The 17,827-nt window shown below is 50.6% G+C and overlaps 1 protein-coding gene across 1 annotated transcript in view; it reads right to left on the reverse strand.

The window, feature by feature from the left end:
- Positions 1-11,733: 11,733 nt before the first annotated feature.
- The window catches only part of LOC144719159 (sodium/potassium-transporting ATPase subunit beta-1-interacting protein 3-like), a 174,787-nt gene continuing 168,693 nt past the window's right edge, over positions 11,734-17,827 (reverse strand). Inside the window, exon 8 of the mRNA XM_078595030.1 lies at positions 11,734-14,207. Coding sequence (XP_078451156.1) covers positions 14,198-14,207 — 10 coding nt within the window. The 3' untranslated portion in view covers positions 11,734-14,197. The remainder of the gene's footprint in view (positions 14,208-17,827) is intronic.

The following is a 17,827-nucleotide window of genomic DNA, read 5'->3' on the forward strand; positions in this document are numbered from 1 at the left end:
TGAAATGCGGTTGCGTTATTGAAGCTTCATGAATTGTGTTATTGTGTGGGGATTTGTATTTTCTTATCAATGAACATTTTATTGAACAAAAATAGCCCATGATGAAAGCAACATTTACGTTGACACCAACGCCTCGTTGAAATGCAGAGTGCAGTCCGGTCGTGCATATTCCAGCTGCGGCTATTCTGTGAATTATTCTTTGGTTCTTTTCGGTTAAGTCACGTCTAAAAATAAAATAATAAATTAAAATAACATATTACGACGTTTCGATTGCAACACAAGCAATCATCATCAGGCATAAAAGAAATAGCAACAAAAATCTAACTAGAAAACTATAGACAGACATACAAGCAGACAGACATCACAACGGCACACAGAGAGAGGACACAAATCGGCACAAAGAGAGGGGTCGTTTCTGTGACTGTCCCTTAAATATAGAGAGGGGGCGGGGACGGAGAGAGGGAGGGGGCAGAGAGAATTAGCATAGCAATGAGTGTACGGCAACGTACTGCTGTTGCAAGTAAGATGACAATGTGGAACGGGCACGCAAAATAGAAAACGGGCACGCAAAATTGAAAATTAGGAGACAGGCACACGAAAATTAAATAACCTAGCAAAATATCGAAATGTGATGTAATACAACACAGAGAGTCGGTTAACACACAATTAACGCATAGCCTGGTTGATTACGTGTTTCAAAATTGGCTAAGTTAGAATTTTAAGTGTGAAAATTCCAAAGAGAGGACACAGGCAGAGAGAACAAATAGCCAGAAAGAAAAAGGATAAGCTTAAAACTTCCCCGTAGAAGTGGTTCAATCTTAATTTAGGAGCTTTCGTGACTGCAGGAATTATTCTTTGGTTCTTTTCGGTTAAGTCACGTTATAATTTTATTTTTAGACGTGACTTAACCGAAAAGAACCAAAGAATAATTCCTGCAGTCACGAAAGCTCCTAAATTAAGATATTCTGTGAATCTTTCTCAGCCGAGTCGAGGAAATGAAAGGTTGCATCTCACACGGGGCTGGTATTCCCCATTAAACGCTTTACTAAAACCAGATTAATATCCTCTCCGTTGACGAGGGTGGGAAAAATGCGCATTTAAAATGTCGATCGATAATAATGGCAGGGACAATGAAGCAATAACTGGAAGGGTTTCTTGGATTATTTGCTTTAAATTGAAAATGCCGTTTGTCGGCGCTTCATCAACACTTCCATTATGGTCAATATTTCCATAATACCCCGCGCAGTTTCACATTTCACGCTACATTAAGCACTCCTGCATCTGTAGGTGAGTAAACGATTGCGGTATACTGCAGCAACAACATGTGACCAGCTGGGGGCGAAAAAAATACACACAGTGACACAATCCTTCACCGAGGCATTACAACATTGAAGTGAGATATTTTTCCCTTCCACACAAACCCCAATTAAAACACTGTTATATAGTCGCATCCTGTGACAGCTCTCCACAGACAACTCATTTCCCTCCCCCCCCCTCATTGTCTCTCACGAAACGTGAAAATAACATACAATTGTGCTCGTCTTGTCAACGGCGATGTCTTCCCCACCAAAATGTGATGAAGGTTATAAACATCTTGCAAAATGGAGGCCACGATTGCAAAGCCACGAAGCACAAGAGGCATCCCGTGGGCTTGGCAATTCACCTTTCCGAGGGCATGACAACACTCAGAGCGGTCAGGGCGCTGCGCTACGAACCCGGCGTGACCCGAGTTCAATTCCCGCTCACGACCAACACCGGTGACGATTATCTGATCCGGTCATGGTCCTCCCCTAGGTCGACTCGGTCTCAAATGAGCAGAGGTGGGACAAAGTCATTGTTATGCAAGTCCAAGTCGAGTCGCAAGTCATCAAATTCATGACTCGAGTCTGACTCGAGTCCAAGTCACATGACTCGAGTCCACATCTCATAGGTGGGACAAAGTCATTGTTATGCAAGTCCAAGTCGAGTCGCAAGTCATCAAATTCATGACTCGAGTCTGACTCGAGTCCAAGTCACATGACTCGAGTCCACACCTCTGCAAATGAGGACCCGGTGCGGTGTGTAAGCATCGCCACTGGGGAGATAAAGGCTGCCGGGTATGGTGTTGACCACCCACCCCCTCGAGCAGCACTTGCCCCGACAGTTTGTTAAGGCTGTACGGGGGATCTTTATACTTTAGATTCTCGGGGGGGAGTCAACTGAGAGGCAAACCGAAGAACCCAGTGTGCTTCGCATTTATAGCGTGGAATTTTTCCCAAATGCGCTCCCCGGTCGATGCCAAATTATTACAATCAATTTCAAGTGGCTTTGCTGCCGATGGCCAGCTGATGGGCAGCAATCAAATCCTAACACGCAGTTTCGCCACGACGGAGAGACGCGTGACGCACAAAGCCACACAATTACAATTGACTCTAATCGCTTGGAATCAATCTGTATAACTGTTTTGAAATCAATTGGCAGTTCACTCGCTTATGAATTCCTGTGCACTTCAGCATTGAGCTCGGTAGAAATCCATATTTACAACGGTCATTTAACGATCACACCGCTCACCGGGTTTTCTATCGTGTCTTAGATGCACTGACAATGCAATAAAATACAGTTAGGAATTTTTTTCGCGCATATAAATGTGACCGCATCTCAATATACTGTGTAGAAACAGTAGGACTGTTTTTTTTATTTACAGAGGGAGCAGCAATCGGTTTTATCGGCAGAGACAACCAGGATGTCTCGAGTCTGGACTTGAATCAGGGGCAGGGAGTTGAGAGCACGAACGGCTGAGGGGGGATGGGAGATCCGCACTCTGAGAGCAGCACACGAGAACGAGTGGCTTGTCAATCACAGGGATCTGTGTGCTGTTATTGGCACTAATATGCAGTGTTAACACGGCAGCGGCATTTGGTGCACATTTACCACGTGAGTAGTCGCATGTTAATGCTTATGTGACGATGACTCGATATTAGTACTGTCTGGTCCAGTGAAACTCCGATTAGCCACATTCATACGGGGGTCACTGGTGGTCGATCATATTATTCGTGAACATAACCTCGCATTGTTATCTTGGGATGAACGCGAATGATTACAATAGGGAGAATCGTCCACCATTACTGGGTGACATCCAGTCGGCGAAGAGACGGATGGATATTCGGGTGAATACGGTATTTACAGGTAACCAAGCGACAACCGTAATAATTTTCATTAATTGTCGAAAATCAGTCCTTAACATAAACAGAAGTAAAAATATACTCGGGATAAGAGAGCAGACCTGCATGTAAATACACAAATATGCACACAGTATATAGTAACAACAGTTCAATTTTAATAATAATTAACTGTGTAGCAAATCCATATCTTTTTGTTCCTGGGTAGTAAGTGTTATTTCCTAATTGCTTATGCCTCAAAAGTACAAAAAATGGCTATTATTCCCCACAAACTTTTATTTTGTGACCCGGACAGTGATATTTTGAAACGTACCTATTGTCAATGAGAAAACGTGGTGTGCATTTGTATCATTCCTTCACACAAAGTCCTGGTCACAAAAGCCAAGTGTGTGGGGAATAATAGCCATTTTCTATACTTTTTAGGCATAAGCAATTAGAAAATAACACTTACTACCCAGGAACAAAAATCGTGTTACATCGTGTAATGATAGTAATTTACAGTTGTAAGGCGCATTTCATCTGTAGATCCCAATCCGTTGCTGGATGAGGCCCTCCCCACGCCATGTCAGTTATAGGGGTTGTTCGACCATACTTCTCCATGTTGGTGAGTGTGTTGGTGAGGGGGGCGATGAGGGGGTGGCTCAGGATCGGCTGATGTTTCCCGTGGCTGGGAATAGAAATCAGGTCACCAGGTTCACTTGTGTGCAGATGAATGTGGACAATATGATTAATAAGCTGCCGCTTCTGGATCACTCCTCTTATCCCGAACATGCGAATAGGAAGGCTCCATCCACGGATAACGGGATTTTCCACAGATCGATCGGGATCCTGGAGTCATGGGTAACAGGGCCACAGATATAAATGATTTCACTGCGCATTCAGAGGAACTGAAGCACGTGTGAAATAGAGCATGCTGGCAATACAATTAAGCGTTGTTTTTCTCACGAGCAAAACAAAACCATTGCACACATATAGTAAGCTAAATTCTATCGGACACATCATCTCATTTATCAGGCATTGCTTCATTTCACATGATGTGTTAATAGGAGTGGTGGGGTCAGGGGGCAGCGCGAGGTGAGGAGAGTTGTGGGTGGGTGGGTTAAGGGAGGGTTAGAAGCTGCGAAGCCCTCCGTATAATTTTTGGGCGGGAAAAAAAAAACATGTTCTATAATAATTGGAGCTTGCAGTCTGGCCTCATAAAAACAAGCCGATGATGAATTTATGTTGGTTCAGCCCAAGAGTGAATATCAGACGCTTTCGTGCGATACGCAGGTGCTTGTGCATGTCCACTTCAGGCTGCGTGAAGATAACACTGCCACGTCGTAGGTGGTCATTTACGTCACTGAATTCTGGGTCAGCGAGTGCCATTTATATAAGGTCTGGCCAGTTGTGGGCCAACGAAGTGGCGTTCAGCATTAAACAAGGTAAAGACACTTTATGCACGTCTTGATGATGATGTGTTCATGGCAACAGACAACTGTTTTGTATTGACAGATATACTCGATCAAGTACCTGAGAAGATGTTTACATGTCCCAGGGCGTTTACTCCCCAAGAGGGGAGCGGTAGCACGGTGGTTAGCTTACTTTTCTAAGAACCCGTTAACCTGAGTTTGAATCCTAGCTATGGCTAACATTATTGGCGAGTGATATCTGAACCAGTCCTAGCCCTCCCTTCGTCAACCCTCACTGACCATTGTGGTGATATATAGTAAATACAAAATCCCAACAACTCGGCATGTCGAGGTCTTCATCCAGCATCGGAGTGACAGGCTGCAAATGATTATCCTTGAATTATAAACAGACATGTAACCTCAATGTGTGATGGTCAGTGGGGCTTCGGTTGAATGGTGAAGGTGTAGAGGCCACTGAGTACATTCTAATAAAACCACAGGAGGCCATATCTGGCACGATGCTTACAACATGAAATAAGGCTTTGTCAGGTACCCTTGAAACGTGAGCAGTCCTGTTTATTGAGTACTCCCAATTTCGTTTGTGATACCAGACTGACTACCACGAGTAGTACCTGAGATCCATACGGTATTGTCAAAATCCAAATGTTTGAAATCATGCTGGAACAACAATTAAAATTGCGATGATTATCAATTTGCGTAATGTTAATTTAGATATTATACATGTGTAGTGTCGTAGGCTTCTGTGTGTGTGCGGGTGGCGTGCGGCGCACACAAACTCAGCCGGAGGCGAGGTAGTCGCAGGGGCCACCGTCCTTCTCTTTATTATCTCTCGTTCACGCCACCAACTCCGGCCCCCCCTCTCTCTCTCACGACCACGCTGCCGCACGACCCGGCCCAGACACGACCCTGTCCGCGTTGCACCGACGGCGTCGACCGAGACAGCCAACTACTGTCTGGCGACGAGGGCGACGACGGCAGCGACGACAAGACGAGTCCACTCCCAGAATCAGCAGCCCGGAGCTCGCGCTCTACGCTGCTTTTATTGCTCTTGGCGCGGCTTGGCTCCACCCTAGCCACGCTTGGCTCCGCCCTAGCCGTGCCTCTCCTCTCGAACCCACCAGAGGGTTCCAGGGGCCTCCCCACGAGGTCTACCGTGACCATTGCCCCAATTCCTCCGCCCTGCCGGCACACCCGTGGATATGCTCAACGGCGTGTGCGCCAAGTGTCTACCTGCAGTTGCAGCTGCTGTACAGCAGTCAGCGCTGTGTCACTGCACATGTGTAGTGGGTCCAATCAGGCGCACACTAGAACTTGGAGGCAACACGGTTTATTAACTAACATCACGTAACCCTGAACGGAATAACAACACAAGTTGGTAACCCACCGTTCCTACACTTAGCTGTATACACTTGGAGTAGATGGATATTTACATTCTGGATGGGCAACTACAAACCGGACCAGGTCAGCCAACGCGTTGCCTGGTCCACGTGCGCGATACCCGGAGACCCGGACACCCGAAGACCCGCCGACGACGAAGGTTTCTTCCAGCAACATCGACCCCGGTCCCCCCCCCCCCCCCGGGGCCCACCTCACGTGTTCCTCAACCCTGGCAACCCCCGTCCACACCACCTCCAGTCACGTGCCCCTTCCTGTTTATCCAGCCTCCCCTGGTATGCCCATCCGGTGTCCGGGGAGAGGCTCCGCCCCTACAGTACCACCTACACGGTACTGTCTCTACACAGCTGTACTCATACCAACGACACTACACATGAATGCAGGTTATCGTTTTGTCCACGTGTTTTTGTGAGATGCTTATATGAGGTATTGCATTTCATTCCATGATTGGACAATGCACCTGGCCGGGTGGCTAGGCGGTAGAATGTGCGGCTCACAATCAGAAGGTCGCCGAGTTCAAATCTTGGTTGGGGGTTGACTCAACCCATCATCCCCCTAGGGTCGATACAATAGGTAGCACTTTTTGGAAAAGTCAACGACGGTTGACCCCTGCCATGGCAACGTGGAATTAACAGCGATGGCTCAGGGATGTAAGTCGGAAATGAGCACTGCATCATTGCTCTCGTGAGCAAGGAACCACAGAGTCGATGCTTCCCAGGTGATGACGGGAAGCAAGTGGGACGCAGTCTACAGCACAAACCACTCTCGCCATCGCCACAGTCATCCCTCTTTGTCTCAGAAAAGCTACAATGATCCACTAATGATGATGTGCACTCTGGGCTTTCGTGTTTTTCCGTGCAGACGCATTGTGTCTTCTCAAGTTATTTATTTATATCTATTGTGAAAACCATTCATAGCCCATTTCTTGGCGCAGCTCAGTCGACGAGCAGTAAGTATCCATTTGAGGAAATCTGTCTCTAATTCCGCATTTTGCTTTCACAGCCAAAACACAACCCAAAACGAGAGCTATCAGTTGATCTGACCGATCGACATCCCTGAAATTTCTCCCCAAGGGGCTGAATGCTCACGCGATAGTGAAGATCCTTCCTAGACTCCCAGGATCAGATTTTTTTTTTAGGGGGGGAGGCAAGCAGAACATTTGCCCAGGGCCCATAAATCCAGAGGGACCCGCGGAGGAAAAGAAAAAAGATAATTATCGTTTCACTATCAGCAATATAATCAATGCTACCTTGATTAATTGCTGTTTTTGGCCCAGTGTTAATGTGACCCTCCATTTTCCCAACCGACATCAGGCAGCGAGGGTTTTTGAGTTGTGTTGCGTGTGTATGTCTATGTGTGTATTCGATTCCTGCTCACGACCGATAACGGTGGCGAATTATTTGAACCCGCCCTGGACCTCCCCTAGGTCGACTCAGCCTTTATAAACGACTACCTCATGGTCCGGTAAACATTAGCGCTTGGGGAGAGAGACGAAGACGGCCGGGCGTGATGCTGGCCACCCACCCCCTCACGTGCTCCACCGGCCTTCAAGAGGTGATCGCTAACAACACTTGTCCCAACAGTCTGTTCAAGGCGAAACAGGGGGTCGGGCGTCTTTGTATTTGTAGATCCAGCTCTGGTCCAGAGGTTACCGGCTCGATCTCATCTTCCAGCACGGCAGCTGCACCAATAGCGCAAGTTTCTAACTCAAATCCTTCCCTCCAACCCCCTCTGGCCACCCAGCGCTACGCGTACGTGGACACCACCACACAGTTTCGTCGATCGGCAGTCCGCGTGTGGTGGGGTAAAGTGTGGGTGAGTAACGCCCACCTCATCCAGAAGGTCTGCGCAAGGTGGAAGAGTGGAGCGAGCACCCTCCGAAGGTTCTTCCGCCAGCAGTGGCCCGAGCGAGGGCTTGCAGGGCCGCGCCTTGTTGAGCTCGAGGCGTAAAGCTCTCCGTCGCCCCGGACGGAGAGCATGCAAGGCGATCCGCTTATCGGTACCGCACTCGCATAATTGGGAGACGTTGCACAAGGATAGTGCGTGATTGAGAGCTGCTAACCACGCCATCCTATACGCACGCAGCACATTCCTGCCGGCCCTTTTTGCTCGATCTTTTATTTTGTGAAATATGTTCCTGGAACTCCGACCGTACCACGCAATCGTCGTGATAATTTGTAACCCAAATATCTTCTGAAATAGCTGTCGCGTGTGCTGTGCGTGCCGAATATCTGCGCATCGCCCATCCATGCTGCCCCTGCCTTCTCTGTTCCTCCGTGATATATGAAAGCCATCGCGTTTAAAAAATACAATCACATCGTGTTTAGTAGACATTAACAGGGTCATTCATCCAGCAGTGGATGGATCATAGCTGGTAATTATGATGAATTGTTTTGGAAAATAATTCAATGGCGGTTATTCTGTGCACAGTATACGTACTGAAGTTTATTTCTGCATCAGCGTATGTGATTAATTAATTAGGAGCGCCTGTATCGGCATCATTGCTTCACTCGGTTGAAACACTGAGCTCATTTAGTAAGAGAGTCTCCAATGAGGCTCTTTAAGGCTTTTGTTGAATGCCTCATCAATGGCTTAATCCATTTCTTTGGAATCCCTAGGGGCTCCTTTAGCCACAAGCCACTGAGCCCCCTCTCCTGCCTCCCCCAACTCCTCCACCCCCTACCCTCGAGCGCACAGGTTTCTGCCTGTGCGGCTGACAGCGGCAATGAGGAACGCGCCGGGATGGGATAGGGAAGTGCTGCCAGGAACATTGCCATCCTTAGCAGGCGGCACGCGCCAATTAGCAGGTGACGCGGACAGAGAGACGGGGGTTGGGGAGCGTCACGGGGGGTGGGGGGCGGGGTGAAACGCTCTCCCCCAGCACACACGGCAGTACACGCAGATACACTGTGTATGGTGTGTGCGCAGTAACAGCAGCAACACGCATCACCATCACCACCACACGTGCAACACTGCTGGTATTCGAGCACGCACAAAACAAACAATAAACAACGCACACGTTCATGGCCACCGCTGACAGCCGTTATTCGATGGAAAGACTCGCCCACCTGCCTTAGGAATGTGGAATTGTCTCGGGTGGCCTCGGGCTGTGAACTGCTGCTGAGGCACCGCCTCGATGGTTATTATTTTGCGAGCGTGACTTTTACTCGAGACCGGATCGCTCTCACCGCGCGCATTGTGACGTCTGCACGGCCGCGGATATGCTGAGCGAGACAAGTGACGCGCTCTGCTTCGGTTGAAAATGTGCATATAATTGATGTCCGACTCGTAAGGATTTACCACTCAACGGGTGCTTACATGCGATTGCATCTCACAGTTCCCTCTGCCTATATGAATCTGCTAGACATTGTAATCAATTACATGGATGTGTAGTGGTGATACGCGCTGGCAGGAGGGATCGTGAGGCAGCGCGTGGTGATTGGTTACATCGAGTGGGTGCTCACATCGCGGTCCGCATAGGCTCCGCCCCCTCGGGAGCGGAGGCCTATGTAAGGCGATGCGCGCGGGCACTCGGGGAGTTGGTAACCGGTGAAGACAGAAGACGGAGGAAGAGATAGGCCCTGGGACCCCTAGCCCCGCTGCCCTTGTAAGGGCCGGGGTTCTGAGAGGCTCAGAGGCGAGGCCTTGGGATTCACGGTCCGACGCCCTTGTAAGGGCTCGGGCTGTGTAGCCCAGTGGTCGAGACCCGTAGTCTGACAAGAGGGGTCTGATAGCTCCCCGTGGGGAGAGCGTAGCCGGAGATCCTGAGTCAAGGCAGAGTTAGGCACGCGTACCCTACGGGAGAGACTGAGTGCGGCCCGAGCCGAGTGCGCGTAGGGGTCTGATAGCTCCCCGTGGGGAGAGCGTAGCCGGAGAGCCTGAGTCGAGGCAGAGTTAGGTGCGCGTACCCCACGGGGAAGACGGAGTGCGTGGCCGAGTCAGGCACGTGTGCCATAGGTGTTATCTCGGTTGGGACTGTTACGTGTGCAACCGTTGTGAATAAAGAGTGCTGCCCCGTCAACTCGTCTCCCGCCATTATTGAAGATATTACAGATGGATAGAAATTGGGTCCAAATTCTAATAGCAACTTTAAGGTCCTTGTCAGCCCACTGTGTTGGCCATGGAGGTTTGTGATCATACCTCACCACTTTTGTCATTTCAGGTTGTTAAAGGAGGGGGGGAGCCCATGAACGGCCCAGTTATCGCTCGCCAACAATGTCAGCTGTGGCTGGGAATCATCAACAAGTCACCGGGTTCAGCACGTGGTGCTCTAAGCATGCGCTGCGCCACCTCTACATCCCAACATCGGCGACTGTTGACCGTGATCGGCCATCTTCACCAGCCGTGGTCAATCCACTGCTGGATGAAGTTGGCCCCAAGCTGCAGCCGCCGCCACCTCTCACGATCCTGCGATGTCAGGAATCCTCCCGGCACCCGTGCATCAAACTCCATCACTCAGGTGGACGTCCTCTCGGACGCGTTCCGTTCATCAGGTGCGGGAAGGCAAACGGTGGAGGCGCAGGGTGTCGCCGTCTTATCGCGGCAGGCCTCCGTCCGTGTGCGACACACGGTGCTTGTGAAACAAGGCGAGTGGTCTTCAATCGAGCCCTGCCTGCAGTGTTCTCGTAACCACCCACGACCGCCCCCATCTGCACTACACACATCCACTTAGCTAGCATCCCGCCCGGCCTCATTTACATAAATTTCAACTTTGCAAGAGTTCCAACCTGGGCAGCCCTTTGATCTCCTACTCCCAGGATATGGAGGATGAAAGCCAAATTATGTCAAGATCACGGTACAGCAGGGAAGCAATCTGCAATCAAAAACTAATATCCCAGTCCGCATTTCACAAAGCGTACACAACGCATATTGTGGGAGCAGTCGATAGCTCACTTGAGCATCATAATAATAATTCACAACCCTTTGCCAATTCACTGCTCGATGAAGGCCTCCCCACGCCGTCGCGGTCATGGGGGCCATTTGACCGTCCTTCACCGCACTGTGGTCAGTGCGGATCAGTCAAGGGTGAGCTCAGGAACCTATCACCGCTGATGTTAGCCGTGGCCAGGAATCGAACCCAGGTCGTGAGGTTCGTAGCTAACAATGAGGTATTTTCTCATCGCTCCCCCTTGAAGCACGTTGCAATAGGATGGCGAGGAGAACTTTTGACATCATTGTTGTTCTGTTTTTGTTTTATGATTATTATTATCATTTCGAGGGGGAGTGTTTATGTCGAAATGCGTTTCTCTAAAGCCCTCCACCGGCAGTGTTGTTTGATGTTTTGTTTTGGCTCCTTTCCCGTGGATGTTGTTGCGGCTTCGTCTCCGAGTGCAGCGCTGAGTGGGAAGCAGTTGGCCGAGAGACAAATTATTTAAAATTGGCCCAAAATAGGTTATTTACTGACCCCAGAGGTCACACATTGACGTCACCGAATTCAGAGAAAAAAATGTAAACCATCATACCATCACATAATTTAGTTAATTCTAAAACCACTCTTGCAATCACAGGAAGTGCGAAGTAATTCCGTAGATTTTTTTGCAAATGCTGCCATTGAGATGGGAAAGAGATTCTGTTCGGTGAATGTCGTGTGGCCTGCACTGTACAGGTACAGCTCTCTCGTGTAAGTCCCCTGGTGGCTGGGCTCTGGAGGTTGTTTGACCATTTTCACCGCGATGGTCACTGTGCGTTGATGAAGGCACGGTGCACAGAAAAGCAATGCGTCTCGGTGGCTCAGCGGGGACGGAAGAATGCAGCCGAACTGCGGAGGCTGTAACAAACGCTTTTATTCAGAATCATTATCTGTATTTATAGTGGCTGCAAGTGGGCAGCGTGCGCCACGGCGCGCGTCGCAACTTCGCAAACTGCGCCACGTCCGTCTCGGCACGACGATGCACTTCAATACAAAAAAAACCTCGACTTTTTAAAATGTATTCATAACAGCGCATTGCAATCACATCGATGCAAGGAGGAGGAGGAGTAAAGAAAAAAATAACCGCAACATGTTGAAACATTTCCAGGGACAAAATAATCGTCGGGCAATTTTTGTCGCCGAAACAAGACTCATGAACTGGGCTCATGGTGACAACCGCACGGATGATCCTGAAGCAGATGGTAACTGGGCCTAAGGCAATGGGGGTTCCGCTATGCTGTCAAATTACAGGGACAACGCCGCGCCACGGAATTCATCGCTGATATTGCGCGACCAAAAATACACCATAAGAACGAACGTGTAAAATCAGCAAAACGTCCAATAACACATGTATATATCTACATCCGAGTTAAAAAATGTCAACCAACTAAAGTGGTTATACGTCAACAGCCCCCCACTTCTCCATTATGTATACGTTAATGACGGATCCATATGCACAATACTGCTTCCATACGCCATAAAAACGTTTTTAGTCACACTCTAATCAGATTTGCCATGAAGGCGTGAGCAATACAAAAATGTACGATTAGTTATTTTGTCACAGTAGGCTGTTATTACATATTTGCAACGGGTAGGACAAGTAGCCGGTATTTGACGTACGACGCGCCGAGTTTACATGTGCGGAATGTACACAGAGTGCGGTAATAGACAAACGCACGTTTCTATCTCCAGCACACCCCAGTATCTTCATTGCAAGCCGCTGTATTTAACACAACTCCAGCCACACAGCACAGCAAAAAACTGCTGCGCGACGTGTTTCTCTTGAGCTTTGCTGAGAGCATGGACATGCAACCCAGCAGTGAATACGATTGCATGCCAGAAATGGCCCTTTTTTCTCTGTTAATTTCCCATTTAAGAAATCTGGCAGTGAATGAATCAGCAATAGAAGCACATTTCAACATGGCCACTGATCCATTAGTCCTTTTAAATCTCTCTCATCTCTGAATTTACAAGTGTTTGACTTCTCGCGAGGGTGATGTATTCACATATGTATGCATAGTGAATCGCCGCCGCAGCTCCACTGTGAAATTACGACGATGCACTCCGCGCTGTGAAATTAGAAATGCTCTGGTGGTCGGAGCGAAACATCCGTGTGAAAAAAATAATGAATTATACATCGCCTCCAAACGCTGCGCTCAGCCCACACGCAAGTGGCGGAGTGCAGGGGGGGGGGGGGGGTGCTGCTCAATTTGTTCATTGCAATGGCATTCTGGGGTTCGTTGAGACGTCACAGTTCCACCAATCGGATCACTCGAGGGACCAACGGCGCGCGCTCGGGCACAATTCCAGTTCGTGGTCAGGAAATTAAAGAAATATTCACACGTGCCAATGCAATTAAAGGGTTTGACAACAACAACAAAAAAACACCGCAGCTTAGTCGTAAAATATGGCTGTGGCGGCAGAAGAGATCGGATAGCGCCGAGCGACGGACGAACGAGCCAGATACAAAGGTGGATTGAATCGCTGCGCACCACGGCTGGAGGCCGATGACAACGTGGGATCTCTGTGGACTACGTGAGAGAATCTTCCGGTCAAAGACAGCACGGCCGTTCAATTATACTGCGATCCTTTCCCAGTGGTGAAGTAGAGTTAAATCAAGACTGGAAAATATACAGAGGTAGAAAGATGATCCCATTCATCTTCATTTAACTCTCTCCACAGCGAGCTGTGGAATGTAGAAATTCCCCACTGAGGGTGACTCACAACACGAGCCTCTGTGGGACGAGAGACAGCAGAGGCACCACCACAGGTAGCGAGCACATGGCATTCGTGTCAGGATCTTCATTAAAAGAAGAGCTAATTAAAGTGGGACACGATTGAAGCTGAGCACAGATTTATTGCCATACTTCTCAAAGGCATTTTTTTTTGCCAAATAGGTCAGAGAACAAACCCACCACCACCACCCCCTCCCCCCAAAAAAGAAATTATCGTTAAAAACAAAACCAACAAGGACTTGAACTCGCAGGTGACACTTTCTTTTTGTGACATGCAAATTACAATTCCTGTGTCGTGGACATCACAACGGCGCGAGGCCTGGGAGCGCGAGGAGGGTGACGGCGGCCGGGTGACCACCGGCGGGGAGGAGCGAGCAAGCGAGCGCCCCACCGCCCGCCTCGGACGGCTTGAGGAGTGACGACTTCGGAGCCGCCCGCGCGCACCGCGCCGCGTCGTGCCGCTTTGTGTCGCTCTTCGCCGGGCGAGGTTGGCCGTGGGCCCCCGCTGTGACCTCCCGCTGTGACCCCTCTCCTCCCCCATGCCGAGCCAGCGCCGCGGAAGGAGAACCCAGAGGTCTCCGCAGATACCTATTTAGGCCTGCAGGTCGACACACGCACGCAACAAGACAAAGATCCCCCGTGTAGCCTTAATACACTTTTGGGGCAAGTGCTGCTAGCGGGCACCTATGAAGGCCAGCATGGCATATGAGGGGGTGGGTGGCCAGCACCACGCCAGGCCGTCTTTGTCTTCCAAGTGGCAATGTTTACACACCGCACTAGGATCACATTTAAGGCTGAATCGACCTAGGGGTGGCCCAGGGCCGGTTCAGATAACCATCGCTGGTGTTGACTGTAAGTGGGAATTGAACTCTGGAAGCCGGGTTCGTAGCGCAGCGCGCTAACCGCTACACTACCACTCCCCATAGGCACACGTACACACACATTCACACACGCGCGCGCACACACGTGCAGAACTGTATCCACCAGACTCTGCTCTGTGTAATTTTTTGATTGAGTAAACGTTGTTGACTTCCATTTGTGTTCCTATTGTTAATGGTCAGCATATGGCGCTGCCTCATGCTTTCACGCCGTCCGGGACCTTTAAGGTTATCATGACATGAGCACAATTTACGCTGATGCCGGTTCGTGGAAAATAGTTAAACCCTGACCTGTGGGTCAATTAATTAGAGTGTGGAATTCACCGCATACTTTACTCAGTTGGCCAGGTGTGCTTCATGCATCACCCAAAGCCTGCAAATTCTAATTGTACTCAGGGATAGATTCAGCCTCTCGTCCCTCGAGAGTTTGTAAATTAAGTACCACTTTGTGGGAAGTCAACAGTGATCATCCTTTGGATAGACTGGTCCCTGCCACGGGAATGTGGAATTTCCACCACTCGTTCAGTGCCATAAGAAAAGAGCAACGCTACCCCTACGCTCATTTGAGCATTTTAACTTTTTTTTAACCATACTTAACCATTTCACTTTCATAAAATAATCCAGGAAATTAATCGAAGCATTATAGTTTAAAGTAATTTAATATTGTTTTAAAGTAATTTAACCTCTGTCGATCCACGACTAGATGAAGGCCTCCCCACAGTGTTGGTCATGGGGTTTGTTTGACCAAATATCACCTGACTGGCCAATGCAAGTTGATGAAGGGGTGAGCCCAGGACCGGTTCACACATCACTCACCACCGACGTTTGCCACTGCTGGGAATGGAACCTAAGCCGCAGGGGTCAACAGCGCACTCTTGTTTTGCGTGGTGCAAAGGAAGTTGGCCCACGAGGCCCGTGCGTCTCCTCCCAAGGGAGGCACCCGCCTTGGCGTTGAACCAGCGCACACAGTGGCCGACTGGTGGAAAGTGCCGGGGGATATATTTTGTTCTTGAAATGAAACGTCGCGGGGCCATTTGATACATTGTGCCTGCAGCAAATTACCAGAGGGTACTGGGACAGGGCTCATAACCAGCGCACCTCGGATGCGAAAAGAATAAAATGAAATCAAGCGAGTGGGCGGGTTTTTATATGCGGCACGGCATCACCGTCCTGCAAGCAACCAGGGCTCGCATACAAAGAAGGCCCGTTGGCCTTTAGCGGGCTATTGCGATCTTGGTGGATGATCCTCTCCACAAACGTGTCTGTCACACTTGCAAATAAGGAGCCACTTCTCACGTGCAGAATGTAATTGGATATTTTATTCCGCTAATTAACTGGAAAAATGTGTACTTCTTACGAAAGCCATGTAAGTATCCGATAATGTTCCGACATCACGATATCACGACGTGACCTTTACATGTGTAATGCGGGCGTAAGCGACCTTCCGGAGGTGACGTCACGGGGGGTGGAGTCATGTGACGTGGGGGGAAGGTTCGGGGGCCTTAAGCGGGTAAACCGGAAGGGGAAGTCAGTCGGGGTGTGAGCGGAAAAGAGTGAGGCCACGCGGGCAAGTGTGGAGAGGGGGGGGCGCCGACGGCCATCGGGAGCCAACCCCGAAGATAAGAGGAAGCTGCGGAGTGGTGTGCAGCTGGGGAGGAGACAGCCAGGAGGGCTGCGTGTTAGAGGCAGCGGTGTGGCTGCCAGGAGGAGCTGCGGAGAGAGAGAGAGAGGGGGCTGCTTGTTAGAGGCAGCGGTGTGGCTGCCAGGAGGAGCTGCGGAGAGAGAGAGAGAGAGCAAGAAGCTGTGAGAGCTGCGGAGGGAGAAGAGCAGCAGCGAGTACAGCCAAGGGGGGCTGTGTGAGAGAAACAGCAGCGGAGCTGCTGTTGTGGATCGGGCCGACATTGGAGTCAGCACCGTGGAGAAGCTACAGAGTAAAGACAGCCGTGTGGGTGTACAGCACGAACCGAATAATAAAGGACACTGAGCCAGACATCGTGGTCCAGTCGTTTATTACACTGGTGTCGGAAGTGCAACGGCATGTCGAAACAAGTGAGGAAGAAAGTTAATCCGGCGCCTGCATCGGCTTCTTCGTCCGACGACGACGAACTCCCCCCAACCACGGATCCTGTTGGGGTGGTGGAGGAGAGCCCGGCTGAGGCGACCACGGGAACGGGAGTGGAGGATGTTGGCGCGGTGGCGGGTCCGTCGACATCATCAGACGCGGATCAACGATGGCAAGCGATGGCGGTACAACTGGAGGCACTTAAGGACGTCCTGGCGCATCTATGCCATCTCGTCGCGCCAGGGACGATGGAGGATGCAAGTGGTGCTCCGCGGGCCGCCACGTTGCCTGTCCTGCCGCCGCCATTGCCCACGCGGCATGAGGCCGCCATTTTGCGCGCTCCGTGGCGCCAAACCGCCATCTTGGCCACGCCGCGGGCCGACGCCATTTTGAATTTGCCATCACAACCACCACCATTGGAAGACGGCGGGAAGAGGAGTCGGAGTCGCCACCTTACAACGGTTAAAGAATTTTCCGTCGGTGGGGACTGGAGCGCGTTCGCCTGCCGCTTCTTGGCGGCGGTACGCACAGCAAGATGGACCGATGCGGAGGCTTTGGAGGTGTTGCCGACTCTCCTGGACGACGAATCTGTCCGATTCTTCCGTTCCATAGCGACCGATAAGAAGGCAACTTTATGTGGTGTTTTTCAAGAAATGGCCGATGCTTATGAGCCACCAGATGATGCGCATCGGCGATTCGCTCAACGACAACGAGCACCAGAGGAGTCGCCCGTGGCGTTCAGGGGTGCGGTGCTGGAGCTGGCCATGGCAGCTTATCCTGAGACGCCACAGGACCTGCTTGAGCCTCTCATATTAGGGAAAATGTTGGAGCTGTCTCGGGATCTAGGGATCCCCATGCCTGTGTGTGGGCATGAGAAGCTAACTTCCCGGATGGCTGCTAAGTGTCTCGATGCGCAATTCAACCTCCGTCGCTGGAAACAAGTGACGGCGTGGACGGGGGGGCCCGTCAAAGAAGGGGAGGCGCTGGGGTGGAACCCTGCGCAGGCCGTCTATGTTCCGGATGACCGGGGCCCTCAACAACTGACGGCCGCCTCCGCTCCATGGACGGGACGCGGCGGGCCGAGACCGCGCGCGGTGCTACCAGAACGGGGCCGTCAGGAGGCGAGGCCTGCGCTTCGGCGCAACGAGGCCGAATGTTTCCGCTGCGGGCGTAGGGGCCACTACGCCAGAGACTGCTGGGCCCGCTTCCCGGCTCCGCCGCAGCAGGAGGCCTCGGCACCGGTCAAGTCGGCTAAAGATCCTCCGAAACAGGCATGTC

The sequence above is a fragment of the Lampetra planeri genome, chromosome 5 (assembly GCF_965212315.1).
Source record: "Lampetra planeri chromosome 5, kcLamPlan1.2.h2, whole genome shotgun sequence".
Lineage (NCBI taxonomy): Eukaryota > Metazoa > Chordata > Hyperoartia > Petromyzontiformes > Petromyzontidae > Lampetra > Lampetra planeri.